Genomic DNA, 25,704 nt, shown 5'->3' with positions numbered 1-25,704 from the left:
CTATACATTAAAGAAAGATATATAGACATAGACATAGATATAGATAGTATCAAAATCAGTGCTGTTTATGTCTGAAATGCCTTCTTCTCACAGATGTTGATGAGTGCCAGGCCATCCCCGGGGTGTGTCAGGGAGGAAACTGCATCAATACGGTGGGCTCGTTTGAATGCAGATGCCCTGCTGGCCACAAGCAGAGCGAAGCGACGCAGAAATGTGCGGGTGAGTCTCTCCGCGGTTGCGTGTGTCTACACGCCTCATGGATGGCTCGGAATCCAAGAAAAACATGTTTTCATCTGAATTCTGAAGAATTTAACTGAAATTATAATCCTTTAATTTGATATGAAAGTGGAGTCATAACTTTAGAGTAGTTTTGTATTGGTTTGCACATTTAACAGGTTTGATTTGGGAAGAGCCAATGAACATTTTGCATCAGGTTTAGTATCTCAGTTTTTATTTTGTAATGAGAATGGGACTAATCCAGCCACTTACTATATTTCCTTAATGAACTAGTTTGCTCTTTTCCTTACAAGAATATATAAAAGATTAAAATTGGATAAAGAGAAATTCACGTGAAATACAGTGTCGTGTGTAAAATGATTCATTAGAAGTTGGCACTCTGTCATATATTATAAAGTAAATATTTTAACTTTCTATACTGAATATTATCATTTGGCCACCAAATTGAAAACCAAGCACAATTGACTCAGGGAGGATTTGGAAATTACCACAACAGGTAATTCTGTGAAAGAATAGCTTACTCAAAAATACACAAAAAAATAATTTTCCAGAATATGAGTTTTGTGTTATAATATTGACATGTAAATTCCATTAGCATTCCTTACATAAATTAACATGTTATATTTGAGACCCAAAACTTCATCATTATAAAATTTAAGAAGCTTTTAAGTGTGTCTAGGTTTAATGAACATGGATATTTAGAATAATTGTTACAATTCTATTAGTATTGAATTATAATGTTTATCTTTTCAGTTATTATTATTACCTAAATCAATTTATTTAAACCAAGGTAGTATTCTAAAGATAATACAGTTTTATCTTTATAAATAGCTATTCATCATTTTTTGTGTGACATAAGTGTTCTCATCTCCTCAAAGTTTAAAAAGATTTATTCTAGAAATTCATTTTTCCTAATCTAGCTAAACTGAGGTGGAAAAAACGTATATGGGAAATTCAGTAAATCTGAGTTTATTTCATACGCCTACTATGATCGTAACTGGAAGCAGTTTCTGAGTTCAATAGACTAAAAGTACCAAACATATATTATAATTACTTCCTGTGAAAAAATGACCACAAGTTCATTTAGATCCACTTCCCTTCAATAACTAAAATCATCTTCTGCTATATATATAATTATTTTGTTCTTTTTCCTTTCAAATGGCAGTATTTCTGTTTATTTTTGGGTGCTTGGTTATAAAAAGTTGTGTGTCTTTGTGTAGAAGAAAAATGGGAAAAGGTAAAATGTAGAGTTGAATTGTAGAGGACAAACAGGAGTAGGAACTATTTCATTAGACCAAAGGTGGAGTGGGTGCACATGCTCCTGCTTTAACGCCAGGAATCGTAACCCCGTGAGCCTGTGGAACATGCATCATCCCACATTTTCTGTTTGCCTCGGTTCACTTATAGTCAGCTCCAAAATAGTCTTCATAATTTTATTTACATTATTAAACTTAATTTCATGCTCACCCAAAAGAGAAGGTAATAAAAATGTGCTTAATTATTTTAAAGACTAAATCAATTCTCCCTATAACTGGTAGCAAGAGTGTTCAAGTAGTTTATGATACTTAAGTACAATATTGATCATCAAAGTCTGCCTGTATTGGAAAGGTTAAGAAAATACTTGGAAGATGGGAAAGTTTTCTGAGTTAGCCCAGTAACTGGACCAGGGAGTTGAGAATCTGTAGAAAGTCTGATGCTGCTGCTGTATCCTTGCTACTTCTTCTCTTTTCTTTCCTGACATTTTTGGGGTTGATTCTATCACTCAGCCTTTTGTCACCCCCTTCACTTTGTACTTCTGGAATAATATCCAAACTAGATTCAGGGATGGTGCACTTAGGAACAAAGATAGTGTTTGATTGTAGGTAAGAAGGCACAGCCACTGACTCATTTAAATGGTTGTGACATTTCCATTAATCATCAAACAATGTATGTTTCTCCTTAGTTGAAAGTAGAATGAGCCTTTTCTAAATCAAATTTCATCAAAACAACATATAGAGCCAAGTCAGAGTTTAGGGAAAGACACTGCAAGTCTTTATTCACACTTGCCTGTGTTCTTTAGGAAAGGGGGTGTTGATGTAAGTAGGCACCACCCAGAGCCCTGAGTCCAGTCATCCCTTTTTTTACTTCCTGCCCAAGCAGCCAAATCCATTTAACCACTGCCCAGAAAGAATTACGTGATTTAATATTTGGGATCGGTGGGGAATAGCAGAGTTGGAAGAATTGGTAATTAGAATTTGAAAACTTAAGGTTTTATGAATCCTTTACTTTATGTGTAAGTCATATTTATTTGGATATGTCTTAAAAGCAGCTATTACTAATTTTCTTTGGGTAATTAATATTGTTCTACATAAAAGATAAAGTGGCATTTCCTTATGTAAAATTCTTTAATGTAATCGGTAGCATAATGTATCTGGAAAGACTACAGATTCCTGCTCCACTCAGTGACAGGTTTTAAATTATAGTCAGTTTATGTATAGTTTATATAGTGTCAATGTAAAAGTGTTGACATAAATTTAGTGTTTTTTCCAAGTAAAAATACAACTATAACAATAACTTTTGACTGTGAAAGGTAAGATATGTTAGGGTTTTTTTTATGTAGATTACAATGTGAATATAAAATAAAGTAGCTTTGGAAGATTTATTTTAAAATGATGCTCTTCCTATTTCTAGTATAGCACCTATATTTCTGTTTATATGGCAATGAAATTCTCTAAAGAATTTTTTTCTGTCTTTAATTTACTAAGTCTCTTCAGAAATAAGAAAGGTCACTCCAGTGTCTTGGATCTGAGTGACTGGGAGAATGGTTTAGCATTATAAGAAACTGTAAAGTTTGCTTATTAACTTTTAAAAATTGTGTCATTGATATTTTTTGTGTTTGTTTATTGACCATCTCACTCCAACACTTGAGTAAGATCCCTCAGGACAAAACTTACGATATTATTTACTGTATCCCAGAGCCTGGAACTGTTCGTGATATTTTGCAGGTTCCAAAAACAATATGTGTTGATTAATTCAAAGCAGTGTGCATAATAAGTTAATTTCTTTGACTTGGGTTGAATGTCCAAGAAGAAGGTGCCATTTGTGGCCAGAGTTAAAATTGTATTTGGTAAGAGGCCAGTGATCTTCATTGTAGGAATTTGCTCTTTGTCTGACTTTTTTTTCATTGTCTTCATAATTTTATTTTGCTCTGGTTGCCATTCAAAGACCAAGAGCATAAACATTAAATGCAGTTCGGCATTTTTAGCTCTTTGTGTCATTGTCCGTCTTCCTTCAGGTAATGCTTCTGAGGTGTGAGGCAACTTCTTTGTTCTCAGGTTAAAAGAAAGAATTGTCTCTAGCTCATTAATTGAGATGCCTTTGAGACTAAAATATTACCCTAAAAAGCTTGTTCTGCTGAAAATTTAAGTTTGAATGTATAGAGTTTATACTATTAAAGTGAAAAAATGGTGGTATGGCATTCATCTCCCAATTCAGTGTTTGAAACGTATGACTCAATGTCTGTCTGTGAGGCTTGTTTTGTTTTGTATGGTTGGCCAGTGGGTTCTCATATGGGATTCTGTTCATTCATGTTCAGATACAGACTTCTGTCCAAGCTGTAACCGAGCCCAAAGCAAAAAGGAATCTCTCTCTTTCTCTCTCTCTCTCAGAGTGCCTAAAGGAAAATTCATTATTTTCCTTCTTACTCAGTTAGGGTCCCAGATTTAATAAAACCTCTTATGCCTACTGAGGCTGTGTCTTATTTCTCCTGGACCAGATTGGTTATAAAAGCTTTTCCTATTTCTGTCATACAGTCTGCAAAATGATTCCTTGGTGGAGTAAACTATTTCTTCACATCCAAAGAGAAGGTTGTTTCAGTTCCTTGCTGTATTCAAAGATTCATTCATCTAAATATTTGTTTAATTTAAATGAAGAAGGCAAGCAGAACATGTTAATAGAATATGAAATGGTGTATCAGAGGGCTTTCCAGAATTTGTCTTTTTTTATAATAAAATGTTATTTTGAATTTAATCCACTTGGATAAAACACAAATAGGTGCCAGATGTCCTTGCATGACCCCTCCCCACCTTCCAGACTATACCTTCTTTAACATTCCTTCAGCCAGTTATTCTTTCCTGGCTTAAATGGAAGGCAGGAAAGTAACATCACTGTATTGGAAAGTTTCCCTTGAATGGCTCTTCATAGGTCAAATAGTTGTTTGCAGTTTATTCTGAAGAGTCTTCAGCTTTGTTCCATTACCACAGCATTTAGTTGTTTGAGACTTGTGACAACAAATAAATTTGTTTATGCTCGCGAAACTCACAAAACATGTTGGCACAGCACCGATAGCTGCTATTCCAACTCTGCTTTGATAAACCATGGAAAGTAAACTTCTGTTCTCAATTGAAAATTGCTTGCTTTTACTCATATTACCAAAAGTGTATTAACTTTAAAATAAATGATAAATGAATTCATTGACTATTTCCCAAAGGGAAACTGTATGCTAAAATTGAGATTCAAGGTTCAGTTGAGATTGTAAATATTGGAAAGAGATAAAACTTTTTAGGTCATCCATATAAAAACCACAAACTATCATCTTTTAAGTTCTTTTAAAAAGAAATTTACAACAATGAAGTGAAAATATAAATTACCTCTTTCTTAATTAAGAAAGCCAGCCTGCTAAATCCAAACCTACTTTCGGTTCCCATAGAAAATAAGTTATTCTTTCATAATGGCACTTTTTACAATCTATTTTAATTATTTTTCTTGTCTGATTGTGCCAGCAGATCATATGTACCAAAATAACATCTTCATAAAAGCTAATATTTATGTAGCACTTAATATATTCTAGATGATAGTTAAACCGCTTTATGCAGATTTTCTTATTTAAGCATCACACAGTGCTGTGAGGTTGTTTCCTAACATCAACCCGAGTTACAGATGAAGAAACTGAGGCACAGAGAGGCTAAGTAACTTTCTCGAGGTTTTATGTGAGTAGGAAACCATATAGAGTCAGGATTCCAACCTGCTGTGTTCATTCCAGAACTTCCTCTCTTAGTGAGTGTTGAGCAGACAAGGGCGGATAGCCTGGCAGCACACACCCCAGCCCATGGAGTATATTTCTTGGAGGAAATTCATGAAGACAGCAGTAGCAACATGAGCACGGTTCTCTCTTTACTTCTGGGTAATACTCTGTGATTTAGCAAGGTCAGAATTACGCCCAGTTTAGTGATTCTGGCACCGGTGGTGGCGTTTGCGTGATTGAAAAAAAGCATTGCCTCTCTCCTGAAGAAAATATGGAAACTTGACGTCCAGTTCTGTTTCTTCACCTCACCCTTCATGAATGGGAACACCTTTCCTTGTGTCATTGGGGTTCAGGGAGCCAAGCCTTGTGGTTGTGGGTACATAACCTGACAGGTCACCAGCTCCAGCCCATATCTACCACCTCAGCAGTCTGCCTGACCGACCAATTTAAGCACTCAGATGTAGCTGGTTTCCACGGAACCTTTTGAGAGGGTAGCCCACAAAGACTGATTCTTGAAAAAACTTAACCTTTCTCTCTAACGTGTATTCTACTGTCTCTCAGGGCTCATGTATTATACACTTAGTGAATGGATTTTTGCTATATTTTCTGTTCATTATAATGAAAATTTATTCTGTACCACTGTGCTAAAACAACTCACTCACGATGATTCAGCATTGAAATTGAAGGTCTAGCAGAACAAGAGTACGGATAAGTGGAACTGAACTAACTCTATTGTTATTCGTAGAAGCAAGTCAATAGCAGAGGTCTAAAGAAATCGTTTTATTTTATTTTTTAAATTATTTTATTGTTGTTTAATTACAGTTGTCTGCATTTTACCCCCACCCCAGCCAAACCCACGTCCCTCCCTTGCTTCCACCCTCCCCCTTGGTTTTCTCCATGTGTCCTTTGTAGTAGTTCCTGAAAACCCTTCTCCCCGTTGTCCCCTCTGCCCTCCCCTCTGGTTATTGTTAGATTGCTCTTAATTTCAATGTCTCTGGTTACATTTTGATATATCTATCTCCCTGGCTTTTGTTGTTGTTGTTGTTATGTTCCAGTTAAAGGTGAGATCATAATGGTATTTGTCCCTCACCACCTGGCTATTATTCACATAGCATAATGCTCTCCAGTTCCATCCATGCTGTTGCAAAGGGTAGGAGCTCTTTCTTTCTCTCTGCTCAATACTATTCCATTGTGTAAATGTACCACAATTTTTTGGTCCACTCATTTACTGATGGGCACTTAGGTTGTTTCTAGCACTTGGCTATTATGAATTGTGCTGCTATGAACATTGGGGTGCATAGGTTTTTTTAGATTGGTGTTTCAGGGCTATTAGGGTATAATCCCAGCAGTGGAATTGCTGGGTCAAAAGGCAGTTCCATTTTTAGTTTTCTGAGGAAATTCCATACTGTTTTCCACAGTGGCTGCACCAGTCTGCATTCCTACCAACAGTGCACTAGGCTTCCCTTTTCTCCACTTCCTCTCTAACACTTGTTTGTTTATTTGTTTATGTTGGCCATTCTGACCAGAGTGAAGTGGTATCTCATTGTGGTTTTAATTTGCATCTCTCTGATGGCTAGTGATGCTGAGCATCTTTTCATATATGTCTCTGGGCCCTCTGTATGTCTTCCTTGGAGAAGTGTCTGTTTAAGTCTTTTGCCCATTTTTTAATTGGGTTGTTTGTATTCCTAGAGTGGGTCATGTGAGTTCTTTATATATTTTGGAGATCAAACCCTTGTCCGAGTTATCATTGGCAAATATGTTTTCCCATATAGTTGGTTCTCTTTTCATTTTAATGCTGTTTTCTTTAGCCATGCAGAAGCTTTTCAATTTGATGAGGTCCCATTTGTTTATTCTTTTCCTTTATATCCCTTGCTTTAGGGGACATATCAGTGAAGATGTTGCTGTGTGGAATGTCTGATCTTCCTGCCAATGTTTTCCTCTAGGACTTTTAGGTGCTATGACTTACATTTAAGTCTTTTATCCACCTTGAATTTATTTTTGTGTATGGTGTAAGTTGGTGATAGAGTTTCCTTTTTTTACATGGTCTGTCCAGATCTCCCAGCGCCATTTGTTGAAGAGGCTATTTTTCCTCCATTTTATGCTTCTTCCCCCTTTGTCAAATACTAATTGACTATAGGACTTGAGTTTATTTCTGGTCTCTCTGTTCTGTTCCATTGGTCTATGTGCCTGTTTTTATGCCAGTACCAGGCTGTTTTGATTCCAGTGACCTTGTAATACAGTTTGATATCAGGTATTGTGATCCCTCCTGCTTTGTTCTTCTTTCTTAAAATTGCTGCAGCTATTCAGGGTCATTTATGGTTCCATATAAATTTCTGAAATGTTCGTTCTGTATCTGTGAAATATGTCATTGGTACTTTAATAGGGATTGTATTGAAGCTATAAATCACTTTGGGTAGTATGGCCATTTTGATGATGTTAATTCTTCCAATCCATGAACATGGTACATGCTACCATTTCTTTGTGTCTTCCTTAATTTTAAAGAAATTGTTTTAGAATAGCCAAGTATACTATGAAAGAATAGGAGAGGAAAAAATTTTTAAAGAAGAGTAGAGAACTAGCTTCTCTAGATACTACAACATATTAGAAAGCTAAAATATTTAAATTACTATGGTACTAGCATGTAAACAAAGAACCCAATGGAACACAATTGAAATTCCAGTATAAGAATCCAAATATATAACATTTAAATCAATGGGGGAAATGATAGGGTATGCAGTGAGTGATATTGAGATGACTGGGTATCATTTAAAAAAAATAATTTGGTGTCAAACATCACATCTTATACCAAAATAAATCTTAAACAAATCAAAGGCATACATATCAACAAAATAAGCATAGGGATGTTAAAAAATAATTGTGGGAATTTTTATATAGTCTTAGATCTGAGAAACTATCTTATATGTTACTTAGCTTGAAAGCTTTATAGATATAGATTGGTAATTTCAGTTACATTAAATAAAATAAATTGCATGACAATAAAAGAAACACCACAAGTAAGAAGAAAACACAAATGATAAACTTGGAAAACATTTGCAATTTATAACATCCAATAAAGACATGTTTCTATCTAATACATAAAGAAATTCTATAAATCAATAAGAAAATATCCAATACAAATCTTCAAGGATAAGAAATGACAGTTGACAGCAATTGAAATACTAATGACAAATGCACTAGACCACACTTATTCTTACTTAGAATAACAAAGTGCGAAGTAAAAGTATGAGAGAACATTTTTACCTGTAAACTTATCCCATAAGTTTAATTCCAAGAATGTATCCTATCCTCTATCAAGAAATGATGGACTTACAAGTTTATGCCTCCTTTTCTGTAATAGCAAAACATAGTAATACGTACATGATAGGAAACTGATTAAATTGTGAGGCATGTACACAGTGGAAACTACTCATCCTTACAAAAAGATTGTGGACTTTATATATCGATACAAAAGTATGTTTAAGATATTTTGTTACATGACAAAAAGCAAGTTGTAAAACATTTTAATTTAAAGAAAGATAAAGTGTGTGTGTGTGTGTGTGTGTGTGTGTGAGAGAGAGAGAGAGAGAGAGAGAGAGAGAGAGACAGAGCTTAGTTATATCCACAGAAGGATATTAGAATATCTGTGTCAGTTGATATTCTAGGGGTGGAAATTGACTGACTTGGAGAAAAGGAGACTTCTCCTTGAGTATTGTAACATAGTAAGTTTTTGACTTTGAACCATGTAAATGTATCACTCAAAAAAATCAAAAACAAAGAGGAAGAGGGAGGACAAGGCCCATTTATCTGTTACTTTCTCTGTTAAGCACTCAAGAAGTTGGTACGGCAGAATTCTGGTCTCCGTGCTGGGGCATGGCCACCTTTACCCGCCAGGGTGCGTGTCTGTGCTCATTGCACGACGTGCTGCCAGGCACATAATATGTGCACATCTAATGCTTTCCAATTGTGGAATGAATATCTGGAATTTGAGCAGAATTGTACTTAATTGTAAACTCTTAGTTTTATGAATCATTGAGTGCTGAGGAGCATCAAATGAAGTGTGTTTGACTGGAATGGTCCTGTCATTAATTGTCAAGGGAAAAAAAGCCTCATTAAGATATGTTTAGTGACTTGAAGTAGGAATAAAGTAGGTCAGAGATGATAATTACAGTAAAGCTGATGATAATTCGCTTTTGAGAAAAACACAAGCATTATTTAAAAGGGTGTGTGTGAAGAAAAGAGATGTTCTTAAATCACCTTTAAACAAAAAACTGCTAAAAATTCCGGCCATCAGTTGCAAATGAGCTGCATGGCCTGAAATTAGACCTGATGTGGCGGTCAAGACACAGCTGCCCATTTGCCGTTGGGTGGGTTGGGACTTAGAAAGTAGAAAACAGGTCCATCTCTTTCTACTTTATGGTGTTTGCATTTGTTTATTTCAGTGATCCGTCTCTCTTTTTCTACATACATACACATATGTATATCATATATACATAGATACATGTAGCTCTTTCTGAGTTGCACAAAGTTGTATCAATCATAGGATTTGTTTCATAACATAGTCTCATTAGTCCATCCATAGCCTGCTTATACTTACGTTAATTATCTTAAATAATATAATAAGCACCCATGAAATCACCCAAAAAGAAAAGCTAGGACCATTATAATTACCTGTACTAGCCATGGTGCTTCCTCCCCTTCCCCCACATAACCATCACTTTGTATCCATGATGCAATGTTTTCTTGGTGTTTTTTTTTAGATACTTTTATTACACCTAGAGATACTCCACTTATTAATACTATTACTGTTATTATTACTATTTCAGTTTTTTGAACTTTACAACAAAAGGTTTGATGCTATCGTGGAACTTTTCTCACTCACTATTAAAAGTTATGACTCATCTGTATAGCTGCCTGCTGTTCTAGATGCGTACACTCTGGGCACTTGTGTAGCCCGTTGTCTCCTTCAGAGTAGGGCCCCCTGCCCACCTCATGTGCTCCGCGTAGACAGAGCTACACCATGGAGCCAGGGCCATTTTGATTTTTCAGAGCAATATTTATTCTCTTTTGATCCATTTATTTCTAAAGATGACTTACTCATATTTCTGTTATGACTGATCTCTGTGTAAGTGGCTTAGTAAGACACTGTGTAAGACACTTAGTGTAAGTGTCACATCATCATCAGCATTCTGGAGCCTTGTTCCCACTTACTATTGCTTGGTGCCCAGCTGGGGAACAAAGAGCCTCATGTTTCAGACCCTTCACTTTGGGTTTCCTCCACCTCATCCCCAGCCTGTGTGATGCCCAGCGCTCCTCTCAGATTGGTGAGAGAGCATCTACTGAGTGGTCGGTGAGTCTGCTCTGGCTCACGGAGCTAACTTGATCTTCCAGATCGCCCTTTAGGACCCTTCTGTGAGGCTTTGGGCTCACAATACAGACCAAGAAATCATACAGGAGAAACAAAGATTTTGCAAACACTAATCTAACCCTTCCTCCTCCTAGTTCCCCATACCCTGTCCCCCAAGAGCAAAATTATAAATTTTTTGTAATGCAGGGACAACGATGGGAACTTTTTGTCATTTCCTTGTGATGCCTTGGGACCCAAAACCAAATTGTCTTCAACTCCTTGTTTATAACTCCTACTCCCCAACCAAGTTCTCATAATCTGATTTCCAAGCACCTTTCATAGCGCCTCAGTACCTAACAGAGTATAAGTGCTTGTTGAATAAATATGTGAGTGAGAGAACGGGTTACGTTTGCCATATTCTTCCCCTCCTTCACCCTTGGCTCTCTCTCTTCCAGCTTATTTGGTCTTTTTTTAAAATTGAGATATAATTGACACCTTATATTATATGTTATAAACTTTTTTTAATGGAGCTAATAGCTTTGAGAATCAAAGCCTGTCTTAACTTGCCTGCTTTCCTATGTTTGCTAAGCAAAAATGACATCTAGCAGGATGCATCTCTCATCCTCTCCCTCATCTTTCCTTCTCTCTCCCCATATTAGATAGACAATTACTGGTCAGCAGATGAATTGATAGTAAAGGTCCTTTGCTCTTAGGAATCTCCTTTTATGATTCATTTATGTTTGGAGGCAGAAAATTGAGTAGCTTAGAAATTTGGAGCATACATATTAAGAATTAAAATCTAAATGGAAATTTGAACCATTTATGCTTTCTTAAAATCATTGGAAGTGGCATACTGGCCATATGCCAGGCTGGCAGTGGGATTTTCAGGCTTGGGTTTTAGAAATCCCCCATGTGTCTCATGACTGGAAAGGTCACATCCTAGAAAGTGAAACCGGCCGGGAAGAGTGATAGGATGTCCAGAGAGGCAGCTGAACAGCAGCCCATAGCTGACATTTGAGGCAGAATTAGCACATAACACTTTCTGGCATATTTATCACCAGTTGCCAATTTAAACTCTTTTAGTTTCTTCCCACAAGTGACTTCCACTGTTCAAACATGCACATTAAGTATCCTGGGCACTACCTCGACAGTCTTAGTCAACTAACAGCAATATTTCATATGGAGTCACCCAAGTGACATCACCGCCTTCACCTCAACCCAAACAAAACGGCTTACCCGGAAAGCTGCACACACACTCTCTTATGACAGCCAAGAGGAGAAAGAGTTCTCTATTTGAGGCACAGTGGGTAACATCATCATGACGAACATGAAGTCTGTGAAAAAGACATATTTCAAGAGAAAAAAAATCTTCTTTAGCATGTCATTTAGGTTGTGAATCAAAATTAGGAATATTCACATCCCATTTCAACTTTTATAACATTTATTTTTTAAAGTTTTTATTCCAATAACAAGAGGAAAATTGCTGAGAGAAATGACAATTTACATTTTAAGTATAACTCAAAAAATAAATTCAGAGCAAAGAGAGCATAGTGGCCAATAACCCAAAATTTGAGACCTAAATGTCAGGGTCTGTGCTTCAGCTGCCCCCTGTGGGGACTGCCTGATCTTCAGCGAATCTACACCTTCGCCTTTCCAGTGGGTATAATGATGATATTTTCTGCATATTGTTTTTATAGTATTATATAAGATAAAGAAAGCATTTGGCACTTTAGGTGTTTGTTAAAGAAGGCAGGGATAGCACAGACAAATTAATTGTAAAAGATTCAATAAACCATGTAATTTGAGATCTTTAAAAATTAACTGTGAAGGAGTCCTAATATAACATTTTACTTACGACTTTTAGTATAGTACCTTATAAATAAGCTCTTTTAATCTTTTTTTAATATTTTATTGATTATGCTATTACAGTTGTCCCATTCCCCTCCCTCACTCCACTCCATCCTGCCCACCCCCTCCCTCCCACATTCCCCCCCCCCATAGTTCATGTCCATGGGTCATACTTATAAGTTCTTTGGCTTCTACATTTCCTACACTATTCTTAACCTCCCCCTGTCTATTTTCCACCTATCATATATGATACTTATTCTCTGTACCTTTCCCCCCTCTCCCCACCCCCACTCCCCTATTGACAACCCTCCATGTGATCTCCATCTCTATGTTTCTGTTCCTGTTCTAGTTGTTTGCCTAGTTTGCTCTTGTTTTTGTTTTAGGTGTGGTCGTTAATAACTGTGAGTTTGCTGTCATTTTCACTGTTCATAGTTTTTATCTTCTTTTTCTTAGGTAAGTCCCTTTAACATTTCATATAATAAGGGCTTGGTGATGATGAACTTCTTTAACTTGACCTTATCTGAGAAGCACTTGATCTTCCCTTCCATTCTAAATGATAGCTTTGCTGGATACAGTAATCTTGGATGTAGGTCCTTGCCTTTCATGACTTGGAATACTTCTTGCCAGCCCCTTCTTGCCTGTAAGGTCTCTTTGGAGAAATCAGCTGACAGTCTTATGGGAAGTCCTTTGTAGGTAACTGTCTCCTTTACTCTTGCTGCTTCTAAGATTCTCTCCTTCTGTGTAATCTTGGGTAATGTAATTATGATGTGCCTTGGTGTGTTCCTCCTTGGGTCCAGCTTCTTGGGGACTCTCTGAGCTTCCTGGACTTCCTGGAAGTCTATTTCCTTTGCCAGATTAGGGAAGTTCTCCTTCATTATTTGTTCAAATAAGTTTTCAATTTTTTGTTCTTCCTCTTCTCCTTCTGGCACCCCTATAATTCGGATGTTGGAACGTTTCAAGATGTCCTGGAGGTTCCTAAGCCTCTCCTCATTTTTCCGAGTTCTTGTTTCTTCATTCTTTCTGGCTGGATGTTTCTTTCTTCCTTCTGGTCCACAGCATTGATTTGAGTCCCACTTTTCTTTGCATCACTATTGGTTCCCTGTACATTTTCCTTTGTTTCTCTTAGCATAGGCTTCATTTTTTCATCTGGTTTTCGAACAAATTCAACCAATTCTGTGAGTGTCTTGATGACCAGTGTTTTGAACTGTGCATCTGATAGGTTGGCTATCTCTTCCTCGCTTAGTTGTATTTTTTCTGGAGCTTTGATGTGTTCTGTCATTTGGGCCTTTTTTTTTTTTTTTGTCTTGGCGCGTCTGTTACTTAAAGGGGCGGAGCCTTAGGTGTTCACTGGGGCGGTAACGCTGGTCGCTGTGCTGTGATGCTGTACGTGGGGGAGGGGCCGAGAGGGAGCAATGGCGCCCCCTCCCCTCTCCACCAGATTTCAGTCTTTCACTCCGCTACCCACAATCAAACTTGGCCCCTCTGGTGCTGGTTCCCGAGTTGGTGGGCTTGTGCACGCCCTAGGCCCCTGTGGGTCTCTCCAACGGGCTCTCCTGTGAGGCTGGGAGTCTCTCCTGTTGCCGCCCCAACCCCCAGGGGCGCTTTCAATCAGAGGTTTGAGGCTTTATTTCCCCGAGCTGGAGCCCTGGTTTGCGCGGTCTGCTTTGCTCCCCGCTGTTCTTCCGGTTCATCTGTGCGAGAATGTGGGGCCGCGTGTGGGGCAGGGTGCTACCTGCCGCTCTGCCTGCCCCGTTCTCCACCACTCTGAGTCCAGCCTTCTCGGTTTGTCTGCGCCAATGTGGGGCCGCAGGGTCTGCTAGTGGTCAGACTGCCTGCGCCATTTGTCCCACACTCCGCCAGTCTCGGTCCCGCCACAGCCACGCGAGTCCTCTCCGCCCCGGCTGCCCGTCTCCATCCCTCCTAATGTTCTGGATGAATGTTTATTTTTTATTTCCTTGGTGTTGGACTTCCTTGCCGTTCGATTTTCTGTCAGTTCTGGTTGTGCAAGGAGGTGCAGTGTGTCTACCTACGCCGCCATGTTGGTTCTCCAGCTCTTTTAATCTTAAAAAAAATTGACCTACTAGAGTATATATTTGCCTAGTCTGATGAAAGTAATCACAAACAATGAAATGGACCCAAATCCATCATCATGATAAGGGAACATGGAACTGTGGTTTTAGATTATCCATTATTTCCTGACTGGTCTCAGCCTGTGTTAACTCCCCTAAACCCAGTTCCACCCAAATTACAGAAATGGACATTGGAGACCCAGAGGGCTTGATTTATTTAGCCTAACACGATGGTCAGGAAATTGCATTTTGGTGGATTCAGAAAAATTTTCCCAAATAGTGGGGACCAGTGTTGTTTCCCCAGTGGCATTGTGTATTTTAAATACTTTTTAAAATAGGAAAAAAAGCACGGTAAAGTAATTTCCATTATTTTTGCACTTCAGTTTCTGCTGAAGATCACTGGAAAAATTGAGTCTCCAAAACACCTTTCTCAGAGACATACAATTAGGTGTGTGTTAATGATAGAAAAATCTGTTCTACCTGGAATGGAAGGGTCAAATGAATGTTTTTGAACTTTGCCATTGGGGGAAAAAAGATATAAACTAAAATATACCTCCTTATTTCTTCATTTTACTTGCTAATAATTTCTGTTTCATAGTGGAAATGGAAAAAATAATAATACAGACCAAAATAAACAAAATAAAATGCTAGTTTTATAATATTCCTGACATACACCTTTAGCTTCTGTTGAGACAGAGAGAGAGAGAGAGAGAAGCTATTTCACAAATTACCGTGGCTCAGTGCCTGAAGGAAATTAGTGTACTCTAAAGAAATATCCTGCTGTGGTCAAGTAAAAATGTAACAGAACTTGAACTATAATACCTTGATCTAGGACTGCATTGTTTGCAAGTGTTGTCACTTACTTACGTTGTATATGCTTCATTCAATACCCAGGCATTGAAAAATGTGTGAAAGACCATGAAAATTTATTTTAGATGCTTCCATTTAGTAAAGATATAAATAAGCAAAGCTGTGAAATGCTTGAATTATCTTTTTTTCTTAGTTCCAAGCTAGGAATCTTTTTCTTAATGTAATCCTTTCATATTTCAGTGTGAAGTGTTTCTCATCAGATTTTAGTACAATTAATTCTATTTTAAGGATAACAGGAATGATTTTGAAAATTAACTACAGTCACCTGTGCCATTGGCCAAAGTCAGGTAAATTGTTTCTCCGAATACGTGTTTATCTTACTTTGAAAAGACAACTATTTTAAGTAGCATTTATTTCAAGGATGCAACATTAAGGGTAAACAAACAAATAAAAAGCTTAGTTATGGTATTAGGATGTTTCTTTTACTGTCATCATATGGTGATTAGGTTAGTTACTGTGTTTTTTTAATGTAAGCTTTAGTTTTCCTGGTAGGCTGTGGTTTCATATTTCACATGTTAACGTGTCGTTCTCAGTTTAGCTATGAAAACTCTGTGAGGTATATTTTGTCCCAGTCTAGCAGCACCACATTGAGGACAAAAGCATGGCTGAGTTCTGAGTTTGTAGTATCCAGTGTGGCTAAATTCTGGTGAATGGCAGAAGACAGTTTGGGCAACATTTACCAACAGCTATATGCCATCATACTAAATTTAGTGTGCCTTGATTTAACTACCGGTAGCTGATGCTTATCTGTAGCATAAACATATTCTTCAGCTATAGGTTTCATCTTCCAAATTCTTGGAAATGCTACTAGGACTATGTGACTAAATCAAAATTTCCCCTTCCTGATTTGTAAAAGAATATCATAATAATTCTATTGCATAGAAGAAGTAAACAGCTTTTCATCTTGTTCTTATCTGTATTAAGAATATTTCTTATCCTGCAAAATCAGTATTTTTGATAGAAAATGCAGACAATTGTAACTGGATAAAAAAAGCAAACCAAAAAAAAACCTGATAAAAGAAAGGATCAGAAAAGTAATATATCCTTTAGCATTCCAGTTTAATTTAAAACTTGTATATCAACTTTCATTTTACAGGGAGCAGGACTTCTCTTTGACATCCTGAACTTTCAATGTCCCATAAACCTCACCTAAATACTATGATTTCCAGTTTCCTTATTTTTAAATTAAAGCAAATACCTCCAGGCCCTTGTGTCGCACTCTGAAGTGTGAACCCTTCCAGATCAGGGGTCGACAAACTTTTTCTCTGAAGGGCCAGACAATACACATTTTAGGATATGGAAGTCACTCTTTGTTGCAGACATGCAACTTTGCCATCCGGCGCAAGTGCCAAAGCAGCCATAGCAAATAAACACATAAACAAGTAAGCATGACTGTGTTCTAAAAAAACTTCACTTACAGAAACAGGCAGTGGGTTCAAATTGCCAATCCATTCTTCTTTTTCACTATTTTTGCCTTATTTCAAATTGTCTCTTCTCTATCTCATTCGGCAGCTATTTTCTTAGTGACTAGATAGATGATTTTAGGTGGATCAGGATAAATAATTGTTTTATTTTAATAGGTGTAATGCTTTTAATAAAATGTTTTAAGGAAAACATACAACTAGTACATCATTACTATGTATTTATGGATGTTATTCTTGAAAATATTGTTGATTTGAACAAAGCTCATATTACAGTTTTTTTAATAAAAAGTTAATTTTGTAGAGCATCTTAGGATCATAGTAAAATTAAGAGGAAGTTGCTGAGGTTTCCCGTACATGCCCTGCCCCCCACAAGCATTGCAGCTTTCATTGTCGGCACCCCCACCAGGGCAGCCCAGGCGTCACGGGATGAACCGCATCGACACATCCATACTGTTGAACCTTAGGGTTCACTCTTGGTGTTGTACATTTTATGAATTTGAACAAATTTAAAATGACATAGATCTATATGGTATCATACAGAGTATTTTCACTACCCTAAAATTTCGCTCATGTTAAGTTTTTAAATGAGGATATTTATATACAGGTATATTAAGGAAAAAGTAGTATAGGTAACTGAAGGATATAGAAATAGATATGCAGATGTGGCTTTTTAGTGACTAGAGTTTTAGAAGTGACACTGTAAGGCTTACCATCATCACCATCAGAAAGCTACGTGATTGCCAAAGGTGAGGGGTCTTGAAGAACGCCCTGCTAAGACCATAGTAAATTTAGCTCTATTATCTTTCTTTCTAGGTCTACCTTTCTTACCTCCAGTTATCACCTTCTAATCTTACAACCCTTTTTTTAAAAATATATTTTCTTGATTATGCTATTACAGTTGTCCCATTTCCCCCCCTTCATTCCCCTCTGCCCTGCACCCCCTCTCACTCGCATTCCCCCTGCTCCTTAGTTCATGTCTATGGGTCGTACATGTAAGTTCTTTGGCTTCTCCATTTCCTATATTATTCTTACCCTCCCCCTGTCTATTTTGTACCTACAAATTATGCTTCTTATTCCCTGTACCTTTTTCCCCATCCTCCCCCCTCTTCCTCCCCTCCTTGTGATCTCCATTTCTGTGATTGTGTTCCTGTTCTAGTTGTTTGCTTAGTTTTGTTTTTGTTTTAGGTTCAGTTGTTGATAGTTGTTTATTGTCATTTTACTGTTCATATTTTTTATCTTCTTCTTTTACTTAGATAAGTCCCTTTAACATTTCATACCATAAGGGCTTGGTGATGATGAACTCCTTTAACTTTACCTTTATGCTCTTGCTCTTTTTCTAATCTCTACTATCACCTAGAATGCAGTTGGAAACCTGAATATCCTAAAATTAGAAGAAAGAAAATTCTCTCATCATTAACATCATTTCAGGCTGTTCTACTTTTATGTACCTACAACTCAGTCAATATTGTATTTTTCTTTTTAAATGTAATTTTTCAATAGAAACAAAAATATAAGGAAACTTTTTTCTAAAACTACTGCTGTATGCTTGACATAATAGGTTCTGTTTTAACATGAAGGCATGTACAAAAGTGCTTTGAAGAATATTTTGAAAAAATAACAGAGGCTCCTTTTTTGTTTTGTTGGATTCTAAGCACAACAGATTTGAAGCCTTGAGATGCTTTGTAATACAAAACATTTGAAGTTTGCTAAAAAATAATTCTCATCCAATACTTTAGTAAAACCATGTTGAATATTTAGTTATAGACTTAGAAAATTAATTAACTTAGCAAACTCATACAATACAGCTATTCACAAATTAGATTATCATAATATTCCCTCCCACATGGAACATTTTTCTTTAATTTATTATGATAGAAAAAATATTTTTCATAATTAACTAGTAAAGAAAAATAGGAAGTAAAGCATTCTGGAATTTATTTGAAATTTGATTTTATATTTTAAAGTATTGTATGTTTATTTTTTTATAACTTCAAGATGGAAGATTGTTATTTTGATGTTTCTTTACAAAGTGTAATGTTGTGATTTTATATAAATCCTGTATACTAGTGTATATAGGATTTGTAGTGGCTAGGTAATTAGATATTAATATTTCTATCTGGAATCAAGAAAGTTTGTGGGTCTCATGAATAAAATGTATTCTAGAATATGCTCCTCTTTAAGAAGTAATTAGAATTTCTTTGTTATTCATTTAGGAATATTACTACACGACATGGAACTACTGTCTTTATCATTTGCGTAACTTGTGAGCAGTGGGAATGAGATGAGGGAGAAAAGAAGGGGTGAAAGAAAAGAGAAGACTACTTTGCCTTCAGTGGTTCATTCCTTACCTCCAGCTGTGTGAAAGAGAATCCTTAAAGAGGTTGGAGAGAATGAATTGCAGTGGGGATCACTTTGGAATGTGTTGTCTATGAACTAGAGTGTGGGAGCAGGGAATATAAGAAGTGGAGCCTGACTCACACCTGAAAAGTTTGCATTTCCAGAGTCTGAAAGGCGAAGGATACATGAGTTTCTCATCTGCCAGGTGAGGACCTCAAAAAAAGGAGATGAGTCGTGTGGTCTTGAAAAGGGCTGTGACCACATGTACTCCTAGAGAATGGGTGACCTGGTCTGGGGATAAATTGTCAGAAATCTAGGGCTGGCTGATGGGAGAGTTGTAAGTGGCCAGTTAGAGGAGGTGTGTCTGGTATCAATGGTGTGAGTTGAGAGGCCTCAGCATTGACAGGTTCCCCAAAATACCAATAAAAGCCTTAGGCTTTGGAGCCACCTTGTCCAGAGGACACTGATGGCAGAATCATTCATTCTGAAAAGTGCTTATTGAGTTCCTGGCACACTTCTCTAGAATAATGAACAAAACAGATACAAAGCTGTGTCCTTATGCAGGTTATGTTATAGAAAGGAGGAACAGGCAATAAACAAGTAAAATTCACACTATGTCAGATGCGACAAATCAGAAAATCAAAGCAGGGTGAGGGCCTATAAAATGTTTGTGGGAATGTGAAGGCAATGAAGAAACAAACTGTGGCTGGCTGGGGGAAGAATTCTTGGCAGGGACCATGCAGCAGGGGCCCTGAAGCAGGGGTATACTGAGGTAAGAAGAGGAAATTGAAAAGGCCAGTGTGACTGGAGCAGGGCAGCAAGGAGGAGACAAACTAGTAATCGATGGGTTTAGAGATGCAGTCTGGAGCCAGATTTTTGTTTGTTTGTTTGAGTTCTCAAGATGGGAGCTATTGGATAGGTTTGAGCAGAGCAGCAAAATATTCTGACCTTCATTTTAAAAGATTTACTCTAGCTGCTGGGTGGTAAAAACATAATAAGTGGGCAAATGTGGAAGCATGGAGACCAGTTAGGGGGCTACTGCAATAATCCAGGTGAGATTTGGTAATGGCATGAACCTGGAGTTTATTGGTAAACATGATGAGAAGTGGTTGCATTCCAGATGCATTCTGAAGGTTCAGTCAGCAGTTTGTTGACAGATCATGTGTAGGGTAGGAAAAGACAAGAATCGAGTAATTCCAAGACTTTTGGAACTGAAAGGATGAGGTTGCCATTACCTGAGATAAAGAACGTATGTGATTAGAACATAGTGGGGGAAGGATATCAGGAGCTCAGTTTTAGATGGTTAACTTGAGACACCTATTAGACATTCAGGTGGACATTTGTGGTGGCATATACGAGCCAAATTCAGGGGCAAGGTAAGGCTAACAGTATAAATTCGGGACTCTTTAGCTTACAGTTGTTATTTAAAGCCATGAGAATAGATGAGATCATGAAGGGAAGATCATAACTTTTAAGTTATTTATTTATTGATTTTTAGAGAGAGAGATCTGTTTTTCCACTTACTTATGCATTCATTGGTTGATTCTTATGTGTGCTCTGACTGGGGATCGAACCCACAACCTATGTGTATCCGGCGATGCTCTAACCAATCAAGCTACCTGGCCACGTCTTGAAGGCAGCATTTTGATAGAGAAGTCAAAGGGCTGAGCCTTAGAACACTTCAACACTTAGAGGCCCAGGAGATGCGAAAGAAAAGTCAGTCTTTGCCAACCAAATGAGATCGTTGTCACTAGCACCTGTACTGTGTCCTCCCCACTGCAACCTTGAAAGTATTCATAACAGCTGCTAGCTAGGGAGGAAGGAATAAAGGAGAGAAGAAGAAAGTAACCACGCCTCACCATCACTGAAGGCTTGTAAGTCTGGAGCAGGCTCCAACTGAGGAGCAGCTTTAACTGGATGAGAGATTAGAGTCATGTGATTGTTGAATTTGAGTGGGCATTTTGTTCATCTGAAAGGGATAAGAAAACCTAAGGGAGAATCTGAGATTACCTAGTGTCAAGAAAGAACCAGTCAAAAGAAAATGCAAAATGGCAATGGGAGAAATAACAAAGTTGCTTTTTGCTTGCACCCTTGCAGTTTCAAATACTCACTACCATATGTATTCTTTCATTTTAAATGAAACTGCTGAAAACATTTTCAACTTAATGACTTACAGTTCTAAGTCTACAAACAAAAGGTTAACTTTTGCTTACATCATCAAACTGGTGCTCTGAGTAATTTAAGGAAAAGGGAATTTCAACTGTGAAAGTCTTTCAAAATCTCAGTGAAGACCCCCTCTGGTGTTTTGGTGTCCTCAAGGACTGTCCAATAACCTCCTATGAATCAGCAACATTTCTGTCCCGTGTAGAAAGTAGTCATCCCAGTATGCAGTGTGAAGCTGTCCGTGCTCCCGCAGCCCCGTCAGAGTGGGAGCTGAAGGAGGTCCATCCACCGTCTGGGTGAGCCTCCCAGTCAGCCATTATGATCGAACTTGCCACTTGTCTCAGAGAGTGCGACCAGGAGACATCATCACCCTGTTGTTGATCAAAGTTCAAGCGAAGCTGAGCCTCAGGAGTGACCTCTCTGTATTCACATGTCAACACTTACACAACCCGTTTTGTGTATAATACACAGATATGTCTGTGTAGTTCAGTGTATGTGAAATTACTTATGACTATAAACTGGCTGTATATCAGTGTAACCTGTCAGGTAAATAAGGAAGTCAACCAAACCCAAGAAAACACAATGGTACCAATTCAAAGATTAACTTTCTTCATTAAAATTGCTCATAGCTTGTCTTAGTAACTAACTGCGTGTACCATTTTTGTTATTTCCTTTTATGGTAATAAGTTTGAAATACACAGATTAGGATAATTTTATAATGGAATATAGGACAGATTTCTTTTTCACTTAATGCCATTTATTTAAAAGAAACAAAGTAAATGACTTTATGCATCATTAGAGTGTTGATAAAAGATAAAGATTTCTTAAATTAAGGTTATTACTGCATTCTGCCAACATTTTTTAAAATCCTGAGGGTTTTATGATTGCATCTTAATATACTGATGTTTAACAAGAAAAATCGGAACAGAAGATATGAAATTCTTGCATCTCTGCCAAGTCCAGATGGTTATAGTAAATTTAACTTTGGAATTTCCTGACATTTGTGTTGTTGAAATTGTAGGTTTTACTCAACAGTAAGGGAACCTTTTGATTTAATTTCCCTTTATTTAAATACTTTTAGGTAATTGTGGAAGGCAGGGGGGATTAGAAGAAAACGATTCTGGAGGACATAGTTTTACCAGCTTACCACTCAATTGTTAAAAGTATTTTCCTACAGGAACTCAGCTTCATCATTTTAAGTCTTCAGTATTTTAAGACTTGTAAATAATTTGTTCTTATTTATCTTGGATTAACAAGGGGAAACAAAATGTGTCCGCCATGAGTAAATAAAAAACAGAAAAACAGAAAGAGAAGGAAAGAAAAGAAAGGAAAAGCCACTGCTGGTAAATGCTGCACTTCCCAAGAAATACCATTTAGGAATGCAGACCAAAAATTTAAGCTCATGATGTTTGACTATGTTATCAGGATCTTTTATGCATTTTGAAATACAACGAGCTTTCCAACTGTTGCTGTAATGTTAAAAAGCACTGTGATGAAATTGCCTCTTGTCGCCTTTAATTCATGCCTGAGTTATTCCAGATTAGTATTTAGATTGATGCAGTACTGATTTCAGGCCAAAAAAGAACTATTCATTACTTTGCTAGAATAGTAGCCCTTTAAAAAATGCTATTAATCCTCCTGCATAGACCAAAACTCTTAAATAAAAGTTCCTTTAGTGCCTATTAATATTAACATACAGGCTATTTTTTAAGATATTTTTTTAAATCCTCACCTGAGGATATTTCCATGGAATTTAGAGAGAGAAGGAAGGGGGGAGGGAGTAGGGGAGACAGGTAGAAGAGGGAGAGAAACATCAATGTGAGAAAATTGGTCCGTAGCTTCCTGTACATACCCGATGGCATAGAACCTGCAACCTTGGTATGAGCCCTGACCAGGAATCAAACCCACAATCTTTTGGTGTATAGCATGATGCTCCAACCAACTGAGCCACCTGGCCAGGGCCAGGGACTACAAGTCTGTCTGGAAAAAGTTCAGCCATTGTTAATACAATGAGAATGGTTTGTGTGACATTAATGTAGCCTGGCAGCTAAGGAGGGTGGACTGGAATGCACATGCGTGAACACTGATGACTTCACCGTGCTAGTCAGTGGGGGTGGTAGACACTGTTGAGTGAGAATGTGTTTTGTGTGGCCATCGCATTCAAAATGACTGAGTAAGTAGAACAATGAATCTGCATCAAAATTTGCATTAAGCTTGGACGTTCCTCCATGGAAACTGTTCAGATGATTCAGAAGGCCACAGCTTTGGGCAACTGGTGATTGGCACCTTCATCACAACAACACAACTGCTCACGTATCACATCTCATGCAATTTTTTTGAGAAGCATCAAATCACCCAGGTCACTCAGCCCCTACAGCTCAGATTTGGCACCCTGCGACTGGCTTTTCCCAAAACTAAAGTCACCTTTGAAAGGGAAGAGATTTCAGACCACCAATTAGATTCAGGGGAAAATGATGGGGTGGCTGATAGCGATTGGGAGAACTGTGTGAGGTCCCAAGGTGTCTACTCTGAAGAGGACTAAGGCGTCATTGTCCTATGTACAATGTTTCTTGTATCTTCTTCAATAAATATCTCTATTTTTCATGTTACAAGGCTGGATACCTCGTGGACAGACCTTGTATTTTAAATGTACTTCCCTACATCAGTAACAAGAGGGACAAGGAATCAGGAAGGAATACATAGTCTTTTTATGGTAAAATCCTGAAATAACATAAAGATACTGATATTACATGATAGATGACAGGCTTTCTGTCCTCTGTACAGCCCTGGTGTTTTCCATCATTCTTAAAAAAAAAAAACATTTTTTCCATCTTCCCTTTGGGCTACTGCCCTGCCCTGTTTTTTCCTTTCCCTTTACATCAAACTTTGGAATTATTTACCATCATTCTCTACTTACTTTCTTCTGACTCACTCTAGAATCCATTGGAATCTAAGGAATATTATCATGAGTCAAGTAAAATTAATTTTAACAGGATCAGTAGGTGGACTTTTCCCATTCCTACAAAAAGAAAAGATCTATATGTGGTTAGCTCCCCAAAATGGGACACAGATTTCTCTTATATAGCTGCTACGGGGCATGTCTACTTTACATTCCTGTCACCTCACACTCAGCATGCGCAGACTGAGTCTTTAGCTCCACTACGCCAACTCTACCTGTACGAGTACCTTAACCAGCGTTTCTCTTGTACTTCATGTCAGCAATTGGCCTAACCATTTATCCCAAGACATAAGTCTGGGTACCACTCTCTATACCTCCCTTTCCTGACACAACCATTTTATCTCCAAGACATTTGGGTGGATTCTACTTCTTAAACTTCTTGAATTCATCCACTTCTGCCTTCATCACCAATATCTCTCCTCTCAATTACTTAGACAGCTTTCTCTGAGGTCTCCCTACCTACCCGCTTGTTGCCCTGCATTCCCTTTTCCATATTGCAGCCACAGTGATCTTCGCAGAACACAAATTTTGTCATGTCACTCCCCTGTTTAAGTCCCCTATTCTCAGGATGAAGTTCCTAAATGCCATCTTCTGCTTACCGCTCTAGCCTCATTTCTTTCAACATGCTCTGTGACTTAGACACATTAACATTTACTTAGTTCATCAAATAAATTATTCTTCCTATTGCCCAGTCTTTGTGTGTGCTCTTTCCTCTGCTTGGGGTACGATATTCCATTTTATTTTCATAGCCTCTTATAGGCCTATTTATTATGTTTCAGTTTAACTGTCACTTTCCTGTGGAAGCCTTTCCTGACCCCTTGTTCCTGTGCACACCCACTTTATCATAGGATATTGTCATCGGGTATAACTCTGATCTCCTGGCCACCACTGGCAGCTTCTGGGGAAGGAGTCCAGCAAACGCCTGGTCTCAGCTGTCTCACTGCTTTGCGATTCTTTTTCTGGTCCAAAAAAATGTTTATCTTGTATTTTGAAACCAGCTGAGTCCTTTTGTTTTCTCTTTTTATATGTCATTTTTCACTGTTATGTGTTTGGAGCAGAAGGGGAGTACTGAAACATGTTGACTAGAAGTCAAAATCTGCATGTTTAATAAGCTGTCAATGTGATTCTTATGCAAATGAAAGTTTTGTACGCCTTTACTCTATTTTAATCTATTGAGGAGACTGAGCTATTTGACACGAACTTATTCAACTTCAGGTTCCCTCCATTACTACATCCTCATTTTCCATTTCCAGAGCAAAATGCTCCAGCTCTGCACTTAATTCTGTCACTTTTCTAGACTCCTTCTAACTCTTAACATTAATTTGTTAAGTTCCTAGCTTGTATCTCTTCTCTTTCCAGCCCTGTTATCTTGCAATCAAGGCTATCCTAAAACACATTAAAACACATTAGCACAGAACCCCTCTACTCCATCTCTTTAATCACCTCTCATT

General features: G+C 37.7%; 1 protein-coding gene across 1 annotated transcript in view; it reads left to right on the top strand.

Annotated features, from left to right (window-relative positions):
• FBN2 (fibrillin 2) overlaps positions 1 to 25,704 on the top strand; it is a 251,867-nt gene that overhangs the window by 84,856 nt on the left and 141,307 nt on the right. The window contains exon 7 of the mRNA XM_024571456.3: positions 94 to 219. Within this exon, the coding sequence (XP_024427224.2) occupies positions 94 to 219 (126 nt within the window). The remainder of the gene's footprint in view (positions 1 to 93; positions 220 to 25,704) is intronic.

Source organism: Desmodus rotundus, chromosome 1, assembly GCF_022682495.2.
Source record: "Desmodus rotundus isolate HL8 chromosome 1, HLdesRot8A.1, whole genome shotgun sequence".
NCBI classification, from domain to species: Eukaryota; Metazoa; Chordata; class Mammalia; order Chiroptera; family Phyllostomidae; genus Desmodus; species Desmodus rotundus.
This window is presented reverse-complemented; position numbering and strand designations above follow the sequence as displayed.